Source organism: Rattus norvegicus, chromosome 1 (assembly GCF_036323735.1).
Source record: "Rattus norvegicus strain BN/NHsdMcwi chromosome 1, GRCr8, whole genome shotgun sequence".
NCBI lineage: Eukaryota > Metazoa > Chordata > Mammalia > Rodentia > Muridae > Rattus > Rattus norvegicus.
Window position 1 is genome coordinate 86062582 of NC_086019.1, and position 13893 is coordinate 86076474.

At 47.8% G+C, this 13893-nt stretch overlaps 1 protein-coding gene and 1 pseudogene across 3 annotated transcripts in view; one reads left to right on the forward strand and one right to left on the reverse strand.

Annotated features, from left to right (window-relative positions):
- Positions 1-11002, reverse strand: part of C5ar2 (complement C5a receptor 2) — a 15027-nt gene extending 4025 nt beyond the window's left edge. Inside the window, exon 1 of one of the 3 annotated variants that reach the window (XM_006228352.5) lies at positions 10872-11002. In XM_006228352.5, the coding sequence (XP_006228414.1) occupies positions 10872-10985 (114 nt within the window). In that variant the 5' untranslated portion in view covers positions 10986-11002. Of the gene's footprint in view, positions 1-7859; positions 7973-8256; positions 8605-10871 lie in introns of those variants that run through there. The other 2 variants (XM_006228353.5, NM_001003710.3) reach the window with 2 other exon arrangements.
- Positions 11003-13455: 2453 nt separating this feature from the next.
- On the forward strand, positions 13456-13886 carry LOC134482892 (dynein light chain 1, cytoplasmic-like; annotated as a pseudogene).
- Positions 13887-13893: the final 7 nt, after the last annotated feature.

A 13893-nucleotide genomic window follows, 5' to 3' on the forward strand; every position in this document is an offset into this window, starting at 1 on the left:
CTGGAGCAGAGACAGAGGGATCTCTGTGAGTTTGAGACCAGCCTGGTCTACAAAGCAAGCTCCAGGACAGCCAGGGTTACACAGAGAAACCCTGTCAAAAAAACAGAGAGAAAGAAGGAAAGAAAGAGAGGGAAAGAGAGAGAGAAAGAATGAAAGCATAGAGTCATCTCATTAGCATGCAGAATTCCAGAATATGAGAGCAGAAACTGAGACGACAGCAAGGACAAGAACTAGAATTTCAAGATGCTAAAACATGCACATCTTGAAATTCTAGTACATTGATCCTTTACACACTAAGTACTTGGATTGAAGCCAGAGCCTCACAGGTGCTAGGCAGGTTGCTCTACCACTGAGCAACCACACACATGCACACACACACACACACACACACACACACACACACACACACGCACACACAACCTTGAGGAATTCTAGGCAGGGGCTCTACCACTGAGCCACGCCCCCAGCCCCTCACTGGGGGATTCTAGGCAGGGGCTCTACCACTGAGCTGCATCCCATCCTTGTATCTTGGAATTTTAGGATGTCACAATCTTAGAATTCCAGCCTGTTGGCATATTGGATTGCTGGAACCCTAAACAATTCCTTAAAACACTAGAATTGTACCTCACATCTGTCTTAGAAGGGCTAAGGTGCAGTTTTAGAACCTCCAGGCAGATTTGAATATATCAATTCAGAACGCTACTGAACAATTAGAACACCAAGCTCTTGGAATTCCAAAAATTAAAACTCCAGCAAGAATGAGGCATGGAGCTAAGCAGTGGTGGTCACACCTTTAATCCCAACACTAGGGAAGCAGAAGCAGGCTAATCTCTGCATCTGAGGCCTGTCTGGTCTACAGGGTGAGTTTCAGCACTGTCAGGGCTACAGAGAAATCCTCTTGGAAAAATAAATAAATAAATAAATAAATAAATAAATAAATAAATAAATGGTATCTTGTGGGCTCAGTGGAAAAAAAATCTATCTGGAGACATTGTCTCAACAATACTAACATAGAAAATCCAGGAAGAAGAGAACCCTGAATTCCTTACAGATCATTCACAGACTCAGTTCCTGGGTACTTTGTGGTTTTTTGAAAAGAGGATTTCATGTCGCTTGGGCTAGTTTTACATCTGCTGGCCCCCGAGAGTGACTATGTACTGCTGCTCCTCCTACCTCAACTTCCTCACTCCGCCTCAAAAAATAAAAAAAAAAAATCCTAGAGAAGGAGGCTGTGTTGGAATTGCACATGGGTGGTCGAGGAAGGCTTCTAAGCTTGTGAGCAGGACCTAAAAGAATTATGGGAAAGGGTGAAAACCTAGAGTGGGATAAAAGTATGGTAGATGGATTCAAGGAATACCAGGGCAGTGTGGCCAGAATAGAGTGGCCAGAAAACAAAAAAGTGAGGTTGGAGTCGGCCAGGCACGATGTAATCACAGTGCTCAAGAGTTGAGGCAGCGGGATTGCCATGAGTTCCAAGCCAGCTTGACTACATGCTGATCACTAGGCATGAGTCAGCGTTTACCTAGCAAAATGCTGTCTCATCAGAGCGTAGCTAGTCCCACCCTCCTGTCATTGCAGCGCTTAGGAGGAGGGTCCTGAGTTCAATGCCACCCTGGGCTACACACTACAGGACACACTGTGTCAAAGGGGGAGGTGCTAGAGAGACAGCTCCGTGGTTAAGAGCACTTGTTGCTCTTGTGGGGGACCCAGGATCTGTTTCAGCACCCACATGGCAGCTCACAGCTGAGCCGTCTTCTCCAGCCCCCATCCTTATCTTCCTTTTTTTTATTTTATTAATTCTTTTATTTATATAAGTAAACAGTAGCTGTCTCGAGACACACCAGAAGACGGCCTCAGATCCCACTACAGATGGTCGTGAGCCACCATGTGGTTGCTGGGAATTGAACTCAGGACCTCTGGAAGAGCAGTCAGTGCTCTTAACCACTGAGCCATCTCTCCAGCCCTTTACCTTCCTTTTTTTTTTTTTTTCTTTTCTTCTTTTTCGGAGCTGGGGACCGAACCCAGGGCCTTGCGCTTGCTAGGCAAGCGCTCTACCACTGAGCTAAATCCCCAACCCCTACCTTCCATTTTTAAAACGCGTTGTTGTTGTTGTTGTTGTCGGTGGTGGTGGTGGTGGTGGTGGAGGTGGTGCTGTTGTTTGGAGGTTTACCTGCTTGTGTATATGTGTGACACATCGTGCCTGGTGTCCATGGAGGTTTACAAAAGACATTGAATTCCCTGGAACTAGAGTTACAGAGGTTTGTGAGACATCAGGAGGATACTAGCAAAAAATCTAGAGTCTTCTGGGAAAGTAACAAATGCCCTTAACTAGTACTCTTGCAGGTGGTCACTGGGCAGCTCACAATTGTCTGAAACTCTAGCTCCTGGGGAATCTGTCGCTCTCCCCTGAACTCTGTCTGCGTGGATATGTGCTCAGGTGCACAGACTCATTCATGCACACTAAAAACCGTTAAGAAAGAAAATTGGTAGCAATGAATATCCTAGTAAGAGCACCAGTGGAAGGGGAAGCCCTGGGTCCTGCTAAGACTGAACCCCCAGTGAACTAGTCTATGGGGGGAGGGCGGCAATGGGGGGAGGGTTGGGAGGGGAACACCCATAAGGAAGGGGAGGGGGGAGGGGGATGTTTGCCCGGAAACCGGGAAAGGGAATAACACTCGAAATGTATATAAGAAATACTCAAGTTAATAAAAAAAAAGAAAGAAAGAAAAGAAAGAAAATAGCAACAGAGTGTGGTGGTTTGAATGGCTAAGGCCCCATCGGCTCATGCCTTTGAATGCTTGGCCCACGGGAAGTGGCACTATGAGCAGGTGTTACTCCTGGTTGCAGTGGGTGTGGTCTTGTTGGAGGACGTGTGTCACTGTTGAAGCAGGCTTTAAGGTCTCATAGGCTCAAGCTATACCTAGTGTGGAAAATAGTCTCCTTCTGCAGTATAACAATTAAGATGTAGAACTCTCAGCATCTCCAGCACCGTGTCTGTCTGCATGCTGCCATGTTTCCCACCATGATGATAATGGACCAAACCTCTGAACCTGTAAGCCATCCCCAATTAAATGTTTTCCTTATAAGAGTTGCCAGAGTCATAGTGTCTCTTCACATCAATAGAAACCCTAAGACACAAAGTGACTTAGTAAAACAATAATAATAGTTTTAGAGTATTAGAGGCACCATGTTGAGCATTTTGTGCACATACAAGGCATGGCCCCAAACACTTTTCAACATTGTATCTTGATACAGTCTTGTTAAACTAATTCTACAGTGGAAGAGGCACAGAAAGGGTGAGGAACATACTTAAAATCACTCCGCTAAGAAGACAGAACTGAATTGCAACGTGTCTCCAGGGAGTCTGAAAATATTACCATCCCCAGATAGGAGAAAGTGGGACGCTAGACAGTCACATATACCCTGTGACCCTGAACTGACTCCATGGCTTGGGACTGCAGTCCTGACTGGCTGTCCACACCCTCCTCTAGGACTCATCTCACCAGTTTGGTGGGATAGCAGAGTTAATGCCTAAGAAACACACACATGACACAGAGTAGGCTGGGCAGGGCTGGACTTAGGTGAAGGGGACACCCAACGCCACGTCTGGCCTGCAGCTCTCATCTGACTATTTATGGCTTGTCTGGCACTGCCCAAAGCCTTAACCAACACTGTCAAAACAGGAAGGACAGAGCGGAAATTGGGCCACTCTCAGCTCTGCCAGGTAGCCAGTTAGGAAGCCAAGCCATTTTTCTGAGTATTTTTCCATCCTTAAACTGTACCTGTTTTGGTTTTTTTATTTTTATTTATTTATTTATTTTTTTGGTTCTTTTTTTCGGAGCTGGGGACCGAACCCAGGGGGCCTTGCGCTTCCTAGGTAAGCGCTCTACCACTGAGCTAAATCCCCAGCCCCTGTTTTGTTTTTTTTAAACTCACCTGTCAACCCAGCACTCAGAGACTGAGGCAGGAGAAATGCCATGATTTTGAGGCTGGGCTATAAGACCCCCACCTCAGGGGAAAAAAAAAACAAACAAGCAATGTAAAACCTAACAAAAGTACAAAAACTCAAAACTTCGATAGCTGTGTGGCCTTCAACAAGTTGCCTAATCTTTGTGTGTGTGTGTGTGTGTGTGTGTGTGTGTGTGTGTGTGTGTGTGTGTGTGAGAGAGAGAGAGAGAGAGAGAGAGAGAGAGAGAGAGAGAGAGAGCCTACATGTATGTCTGTGTGTCTGTCTCTGTGTGTCTGTGTGTGTTACCTGCCATTACCGCTACCTCTCTTCCCATCTCTGACCCCACCCTGCACAGCGTCTACTGATAACAATTCAGGACAGTGTCTGTTCTCAGACACTACCAGCCTATGGTATTTCCTCTATAAACAGACAGGGATGATTCCCAGCATCACATTCCCTCCCTCTCCCCCTCCCTCTTTCTCTCCCATTTCAACTCAGGGCTCTATCACTGAGCCACATCCCTATCCCCTCCCTGGGGAATTCTAGGCAGGAGTTGTACCATTGAGCCACACCCTCAGCCCCTCACTGGGGGATTCTAGACAGGGGCTCTACCACTGAGACACACCCTCCAGCCCTCCACAATTTTTTCAAACAGGATATCTCACCTCAAGTTTGCCAACTGGCTCAACAGAGAGTACAAGAAACCTTCCCATCTACCCTCTCTGTCTGGGATTACAAATGGATACTTCGACACCCAGTGACATCGATGTCTTTTACAGTAAACCATTTATATTTGTTTGGTTCTATACACAATGCAGAAATATACCATTGCCATTATTTTTACATATTAGTTTGTGCATGCGTTCACACACAGGACGCTTCTGTGGTACAGCTCACATTGGAGGTCAGAGGACACCTCATCCTCTACCTTCTTCTACCATGTGGGATACGGGAATCACGTACAGCTGTCAGGCTTGGCAGTGAGTGCGTTTACCTACTCAGTCACCTTGCTCCCAAATTGCTGTTCTGTTTTAAGACAGGACCCTACCATGTACCTCTGACTGGCCTGGAAGTTACTATGTAGACAGACTGGCCTCAAACTCACAGAGATCTGCCTACCTCCTGGGTGCTGTCATTAAAAGCTTGGTCTACCACGCATGACTTACTTTTTCATTTTTATTTATGAATACCTGTGTTTGTTTGTTTAAGTGTAGGCCGAATGGGTGCGGTTACCTGTTGGGGCCAGAAAAAGGCGTCAGGCTCCCTAGAGCAGGAGTTACAGGTGTTTGTAAGCCACCTGATATGATGGGTGCTGGGAACCGAACTCAGAACCTCTGAAAGATCAGCACATGTTCTTAATGACTGAGCCACCTCTTCAGTCCCAAATTGCCACTTTTAATTATAAGCCAGGCGTACTGATGTACGCCTTTAATCCCAACGCTCTGGAGGCAGAGGGAGGTGGATCTCTGTGAGTGTGAGACCAAACTTGTCTACACAGGGAGTTCCAGGATAGCCAGAGCTACATAGAGATATTTTGTCTCAATAATAATAATTACTATTATTACGACAATATAATAATATACATGCTGATGAGATAAGAGAGATCAATGGGGGTGAATTTGAACAAACCTCAAGAACCTTCATATATGAAACACATTGTTTTTGTTTTTGGTTTTTTTTTTTTTCTTTTTTCTTTTTTTCGGAGCTGGGGACCGAACCCAGGGCCTTGCGCTTGCTAGGCAAGCGCTCTACCACTGAGCTAAATCCCCAACCCTGAAACACATTGTTTTGTATGCTAAAAATGCAATTTAAATGGGAAAAACTGACAATGAGATACATCCCTGAAACCTCAATACTTTGGAGACCAGGGCAGGAGGATTGCCATGAGTGTGAGGCCAGTTTGGTCTACCTAGCAAGTTCCAGGCCACCTTAAGCTATACAATGAGACCCGATCTTCCAAAGCCACAAAACCGGGCTGAGGATGGTACTCAGTTGGAAGAATGTTTACCAATACGGAACGCTGAACACTGGCGACACACTGGCGACACATCGCTATGGCGTCAGCACTTGGGAGGTGGGAGCAGGGGGATCAGAAGCTCAACTCCACCCTAAACTGTGAGTTCGAGGCCAGTGGGTTACAGGAGATCCTGGAGAGAGAGACAGAGAGACAGAGAGACAGAGAGACAGAGAGAGAGAGAGAGAGACAGAGACAGAGACAGAGACAGAGAGAGAGACAGAGACAGAGAGAGAGACAGAGAGAGACAGAGAGACAGAGAGAGAGACACACAGAGAGACAGACAGACAGACAGACAGACAGAGGTGGGGAGAGAAGGAGGGGAGAGGAAAGGGGAGAGAGAGAGGGAGAAGGAGAGAGGGGAGAGAGGCAGAGACAGAGAGAGAAAGGGAGAGAGAGGGAGGGGAGAGACGGAGAGATGGACAGGGAAGGGGGGAGAGGGGGAGGGGAGACAGAGAGGGATGGGGGGTGCGCTGATGCTCACTGCACTCACTGTGCTCTCTGCGTTCACTGTGTTTGTATTCTGTTTCAGAACTGCCTGTCCCACCCATCCCAGACCAGAAGATACATTATCATACTTTCCCAGAACTTGGGCTCCACCCTGTGTGGACGCCAGCGTGTTCCTGGCATCTACAGCAGTCCGTGGGGTTCATATGGTATTTGGTGAGTGAAAGAATGAATTAGAAAACCGAGGCCTAAAGGGGGCTAAGGAGCTGCTTAGGGGCTGAGGGGAATGGCTGGGGGCTACAGTGCTCATCCTGCAAGCCTCGTGACCTGAGTCTCATCCCGTGACCACATGTGGGAGAAGAACACACCTGAGTCCTGGCTTCTACACGGAGGTTGTGGCACACATGGCTACATGCACATGCAATAAATAAATGCAATTTAGAAAGAAAGATACACACGAGCTGCTACACACACACACACACACACACACACACACACACACACATCAATTAATAAAATAATTAAAAGAAAATATATGAGAATCACAAAATACTTTTTTTCTTTTTTCTTTTTTTTTCGGATCTGGGGACCGAACCCAGGGCCTTGCGCTTCCTAGGCAAGCACTCTACCACTGAGCTAAATCCCCAACCCCAACAAAATACTTTTAAAGAAAAGGTAACACAGAAATGTGAGAAGAGCAGGGAGTGCATCTGTGTTAGAGGTAAGAGTTCTGTTGCTTGGAACCGCGCTCACAGAATAATACTCTTGTGGAATGCACTCGGCTTACAAGAAGCCCCAGAGCTTTCTAGGTCTGACCCATGTCCACCTCTTTCTAAAGTAACCCTTGCTGTCTTAGGAAGCAGGAACGTGGAGTCAGAGGGCTTGCCCACAGACACACTGACTTTTAGAGTACTGGATCCGTCCTGCAGGAATTCCTGAAAGGGAGGCTGTAGCCCTGTCCTGCAGAGTGTGGATGAACGTTTTCTACTTGGCTCACTTAACTGTTACCAAGCATCTGGGGCACTGATGCGTTTTCATAAGCAGTGATGTTAAGATCCAGGGCTGGGGGTGTGGCTAGGCTGGTACAGAGCCGGAGTCCTGAGCTCTACTCCCAGCACGACATAACCTGTTTCCGATGATCCCTGTACTCTGGAGGTGAAGGCAGGACACGGGTGTTCAAGATTGCCTCAGCTACATAGTGAGTTTGAGGTCAGCCTGGACAACATGAGCTCTTGTCTCAGAAAAATACAATAAAATTAATTAATTAATTAAAACGCACACACACACACATACACACACACACACACACACACACACACACACACACACACACACCATCTGGAATGCTAATTCTGACTCCCAAGATTTCAAAATGAATTTGTCTAAGAAGCCAAAATCATGAACCCCTCCACCCCTTCTCGCAACCTCCTTTATGCCTCCCTTCCTTACCTTCTCTTCCGACTGCTCCCACGTTGGCTGAATGCCGCTAACAAGTACACAGGGAGGCCCAGAGTCTCTCCACCAGGGACAGTCGTGGGTGTGAGTCTCGCCAATCCAACCCTTCCCGGGATCCTATGGGATTCTGTGAGGACGCCCTGCACAACCTCCCTAACCAGGAAAAACAGGCGTGGCCTCCTCCCAGCCCCAGGGGAATATTTGTCTTTTCTTCCTCCCGTGAGTCACAAATTAACCCACAGAAAGAAAGGTTGGAAAGGCCTCAAGTGTGGAGGACTGGACAGTGTCTCCACCCCCAGTCTCACTATCATCAGCTTCCTGGAAGCCAGATGTGTGTGGGCTTTGCACAGCAAGGTCTACAGGGCTATCTTTGAAACCACTTTCCACCCACCTTTGGCACTAAAGTGCCTCTAAGGATCCAGAGTAAGTACCAGCAGCCTGCTGACCCACTCCTGACCCGCTGTGCTGCTCTCCGCCACGCATTCCTGCCAGCCTCAGACTCTTAAAGAGCTTTCCTTCCTCAAATGTGAGGAGCATAGCCCACAATTACCCCTTCTCAAAAGTTCAAGAAGCTGAGTCCAGGGCCTGAGGTTTCCAGAGAACATAAAATGCCAAGACCTGTCATGCAGTGGTGGCGCACACCTTTGATCACAGCACTCTGGAGACAGAGGCAGACAGATCTCTGAGTTCAAGGCCAGCCAAGTGTTCCAGAGAGAGTTCCAGGACTGCAAGGACTACTTAGGGAAACCCTGTCTCACGCTCCACCCCACCCCACCCACACACACACAAAGCAAGTCCTGCCCCCACCTCTGGTTTTTTACCTGTAAAATGGGAAGACATAGCAGGCATAGGAGAACATGCTTGTCATGCCAGCACTCTGGAGGCAGAGGCAAGGAAGATCTCACAGTGGAGGCCTGTCTGGTCTCCACTGATGGATCACTGGAAACGCAAGCATGAGGACCTGAGGTTGAATTTCTGGAACCCAAATAATAGCCACATTCAGTAGTATATGTATGTAATGCCAGCATTCAGGCAGGAAGATAGCCAGGGCAGACAGAATTCCTGGAAACATGTAGGCCAGCTAGCCTGGCCTTTGCCACTGCAAGCAACAAAAGACTCTGTCTCAAAGTAAAAAGGAAAGGTCTAGAATTAAGGCTATCCTCTGACCTTCATACACAAACTGTGACTGTAACAGGTTCATGTGCACAGAGATTTACAACGAAAATTATTATTGTACATTTATTATTATTTGTAATAACAATAATAATGGCAACCAAAAGAAGGAGGGGGAGGAGAGGGAGGAAGGGGAGGAGGAGGAGGGGGAGGAGGAGGAGGAGAAGAAGAAGAAAAGAGGAAGAAGAAGAAGAAGAAGAAGAAGAAGAAGAAGAAGAAGAAGAAGAAGAAGAAGAAGAAGAAGAAGAAGAAGAAGAAGAAGAAGAAGAAGAAGAAATTGTTGTTGTTGTTGTTGACCATAGTAGCTGGTTTTGGTTTTGATTTGGTTTGGGTTGGGTTTGAGACAGGGTAACTTCAAGCTCACAGAGATTTGCCTCCCTCGGCTTCCCAATTGTTGGGATTAAAGTGTGCCCAGCTCCTGAGTACAGTATCTTAAACTATACACCTACGGGCATGGTGCAGGCCCAGGACACCGAGCAAGGCATGGCCTCAACCCTGACATGAAATCTCTTCACTCGGCAATTCTGATGAGCGCATTTCTCTCCGAGCCTTGCTTAAGGCCTAGAGGGGATGTGCTCATGAATTCTTCTGTTGATATTTAGAGCATAAAGTCATGTTGTTAGAGGAAATTGTTTCTGGGTCAAAACACTACAGACTCTGATGCAGGCCTCTCTCTTTCATCCTGAGAGGCCTCTGCATTTCATGGGAGACTTACTCTGTCAGTAGATGTGCCAAGAAAATAAAAGGTCTGGGGCAGTGTCATGATATTTACCTAGAATCCTCCAACAAAGGACTGGGGGCCTGGCTCAGGAGAACATCTGCCAAGAACCCACCATTGAGGAGCTGGTGGGCGTGGCTCAGTGGTAGAGCCCCTGCCTAGAATCTCCCAGTGAGGGGCTGGGGGCGTGGCTCAGTGGTAGAGCCCCTGCCTAGAATCCCCCAGTGCATTGGTTACTTTCCTGGCCTGTAATAAAATACCATGACCAAAAGCAATTTATGAAAGAAAGAGCTTACTTTGGCTTATGGTTCTAGAGGATGAGTCAGTAAAAAGTAGGAATGCATGGAGGCAGGAAGCCCGTCGATCACATGCTCACCCACACAGAGAACACAGAGGAAGGACACAGGACACGAGGTGAGAATACAGATCCCCAGAGCCCTCCTCCAGTGACCTACTTCATTCAGCAAGGCTCCACCTAAAAAACTTCATAACCTCCTCAAACAGTTCCACTAAGTGGTCAAATATAAGAGCTGATATGGAACATTCCTCATTCAGGCAGTGACCAGCTTGGGGTTCAGTGGTGGAGATGAAGAATTTGAAGGCAGTGATGGAAAAACATGGAACAACCAAGTGTTTTCAGTTTAACCCTTAGAATCTAGGACATCAACATTTCTGGGGTGTTCTAACCCTAAGCCACGCCCCCAGCCCCTCACTGGGGGATTCTAGGCAGGGGCTCTACCACTGAGCCACGCCCCCAGCCCCCTCACTGGGGGATTCTAGGCAGGGGCTCTACCACTGAGCCACGCCCTCAGACTCAAGGATATTTTTATGCTGATCACATATCAGAATGTTATCTTACATATATTCAGATTAATAAAATATATCAGCAGAAGCTAGCGCTACGGCTGAGCAGGTAAGAGTGCTGCTGAGCAGGCCCGCACACGCCTTTGAACCATCTCTCCAGACCACTCCCTTTCCTTCCGCCTTGTGTTTTGAGACAGGGGTTCTCAGTGGGATCTAGAGGCTTAGTGGTTAGCCCAGGCCTGCTGTTCAGCAAGTCCTAGAGATTCATCTGTCTCTACCTCCCCTGTGCTGAGGTTACAAAGGCAACTCACCGTGCGTAGCTCTGTGCTGGACATATCCACGTCCTGGGGCTGGAAGTCATGCCCTTCTGTTTGAATAGCAAACACTTTACTCACTGAACCGTCTCCCAGCCCCTCATAGTTCATCCCAGAAGACTCTACTGCAGAGTAATAACTTCCTGGACGTGAGCTCCTGGAGGTCACCAATACAAGGGAAGGCAGCTCTGGCTCCAGGCCTTGGAGCCCTACATCTGAAGAACAGGTAGGTATGTAAGACCCAAGGGTCCAGAAGGCTGGGGCTGGGGGAGGGGAAAGAATATGCTAGAGTCTGCCAAGCCCTCAGCCCACTTCCTTTCCTGCTCACTTCCCCTTCCAAACCTGTTGACATAGCAGATTCCTCAGGCCACACATTTGGCAATCCCCTGGACTCTGCTAACTTCTGTTTTGGACACTGTTGCTTAACCCTAACCTGCCTGTGGGTCACCTGGGGTAGGGGGTTCCCGCCATAGCCATCACCTACTGTATGCCCATTTCTTTTCTTTCTTTCTTTTTTTAGATTAATTTATTTTTGCCTTTGGTGCAGGAGTGGTTTGTCTGTATGTATATCTGCATGTTACACACATTCCTGTGAAGGCAAGAAGATGGCATCAGCTCCCCTGGAACTAGAGTTACAAACAGTTGTGAGCCAGCATGTGGGTGCTGGGAACCAAGCCTCAGTCTCCTGGAAGAGAAGCTGCCAGTGCTCTTAAACCACAGGACCGTCCCCTTTTGTTTCATTTTGTTTTTGAACCGGTCCCTGTGTAGCCTGAACTCATGGAGGTCCAACTATTTCTGTCTCCCAAGTACTGGGAGAAAAGTTGCATGTTACCATGTCTGGCTGGGATTTTTGTTGTCGTTTGTTTGTTTGTTTGTTTGTTTGTTTTTGTTTGCGTTTTCAGGCAGGATTTCATGTAGCCCAGGCTGGCCTCATGTAGCCCAGGCTGGCCACAGACTCACCTTGAATAGATGAGAATAGATGAGCCTCCTGCCTCCACCTCCTGAATCTGCCATGCAGGTTTGGTTTCTTTGTGTGTATATATTTATTTTATTTTGAAACCAAGTCTCCCTATGTAGTCCTGGGTCTGACCTGGAGCTAAGTAGATGAGACGGCCTCAAACTCCCAGAGATCTGCCTGCCTCTGTGTCTGGAATGCTAGAATTAAACACACGTACTGCCACACCATTGGAGATTTTATTCAGATTTTATTGGGGACTGAATCCGAGGCTTATGTGTGTTAGGCCAGCACTCTGCCTACTCAACTGAAACACTTTGTATCCTGGGCCTAGCTCTTTTTTTTTTTTTTTTTCTTTTCTTTTTTTTCGGAGCTGGGGACCGAACCCAGGGCCTTGCGCTCGCTAGGCAAGCGCTCTACCACTGAGCTAAATCCCCAACCCCCCTAGCTCTTTTTTTAATATTTATTTTTATTTTATATGTATGGGTGTTTTGCCTGCATGTATAATTGCTCAGCAAGTGTGGGCTTGGCGTCCACGGTGGCCATTACAGACCCTTAGGAGACACTAAGTGGAGGCTGGGAACTGAACCAGATCCTTTAAAACAGTGGTTCTCAACCCTAGGGATGCTATGATCCTTAAATACAGTTCCTCACGCCGTGGGGACCCCCCAACCATAAAGCTATTTTCATTTCTACTTCATAACTGTGATTTTGCTAGTTATGAATCGGAATGTAAATGATTTGGAGACAGAAGTTTGCCAAGGAGGTTGAGAACCGCTGCTCTAAAAGGACAACAAATGCTCTCAATCACTGATCTAGCCCCACCCTACCCCCGCCCCCTAACCCCTAGCCCAACTCTTTTTTTTTTTTTCTTTTTTTTTTTTCGGAGCTGGGGACCAGGGCCTTGTGCTTGCTTGCTACGCTCTACCACTGAGCTAAATCCCCAACCCCTAGCCCAACTCTTAAAATAGCATCCATTACAGAAGGGGCCTGGAGGGAGGCGACTCCCGATCTACTACTTACTCCCTGAACCAGGAAGCTTAAATGTAGCCAGAGAAAAGGATTGATGACAAAGGTGCTCCCTTAAGGAGGGGACACCTGGCAAGAAGACAGGATGGTCATTGAGAGATGTGTTGGGCAATCAGGAGACCAGAAGAGAGGAGAGACAGGAACCCAAGAGAGGACAGAGGACCTAGAGCAGCCGGGTGTGTGGTAGGAAGGGAGGCTGTGTCTGGAATGGGGGAGCTGAAAGGGCCTGAGTGAGCAAGTGGCCAGTGTGGTTTTTCCTGGAATGGAGAAGCAAGGGGAGGAAGAGGTTCGCAGGACAGCTGGGACATGGGTGAGTAGGTGAGGAGATCAGCCGTGGCAAGACAGATGTGACCAATAATGAGAAAAACCATGAGAGAGAGACAACTAGGAGTCAGGGCAGATGGCCTATAATCCTACCTACCACGTGGGAGGTGGAGGCAGAAGGATCAGGAGTTTAAGACCAGACTGAGATGATGCGCCAGGGCTTCGGTAGCTCCACGGCTTCGGTAACGACCGGCTGTCCACTGCTGCTTGAGCGGCGCCAGCACCTTCCCTAGGAGCTCGCAGCAGCCGGCTGGCCCCTGCTCCACGGTAACCATGTGCGACCAGAAGGCAGTGATCAAAAATGCAGACTTGTCGGAAGAGATGCAACAGGACTCGGTGGAGTGCGCTACTCAGGCGTCAGAGAAGTACAACATAGAGAAGGATATCGCGGCCCATATCAAGAAGGAGTCTGACAAGAAGTACAACCCCACCTGCACTGCATTGTGGGTCGGAACTTCCGTAGTTACGTGACACACAAGACCAAACACTTCATCCACTTCTACCTGGGTCAGGTGGCCGTTCTTCTGTTCAAATCTGGTCAATAGCGTGGACTGTGCCAAAATCCATCCAAAAACAAGGATCCTAAACTCCAAATACCAGAGACTGAATCTTCAGCCTTGCTAAGGGAACACCTCGTTTGAATCTGTTGTGTTTTGTACAGGGCGCCATTCTCTGTCCACGTTTGTGGTTATAAAATTAGTAAAACAGCTT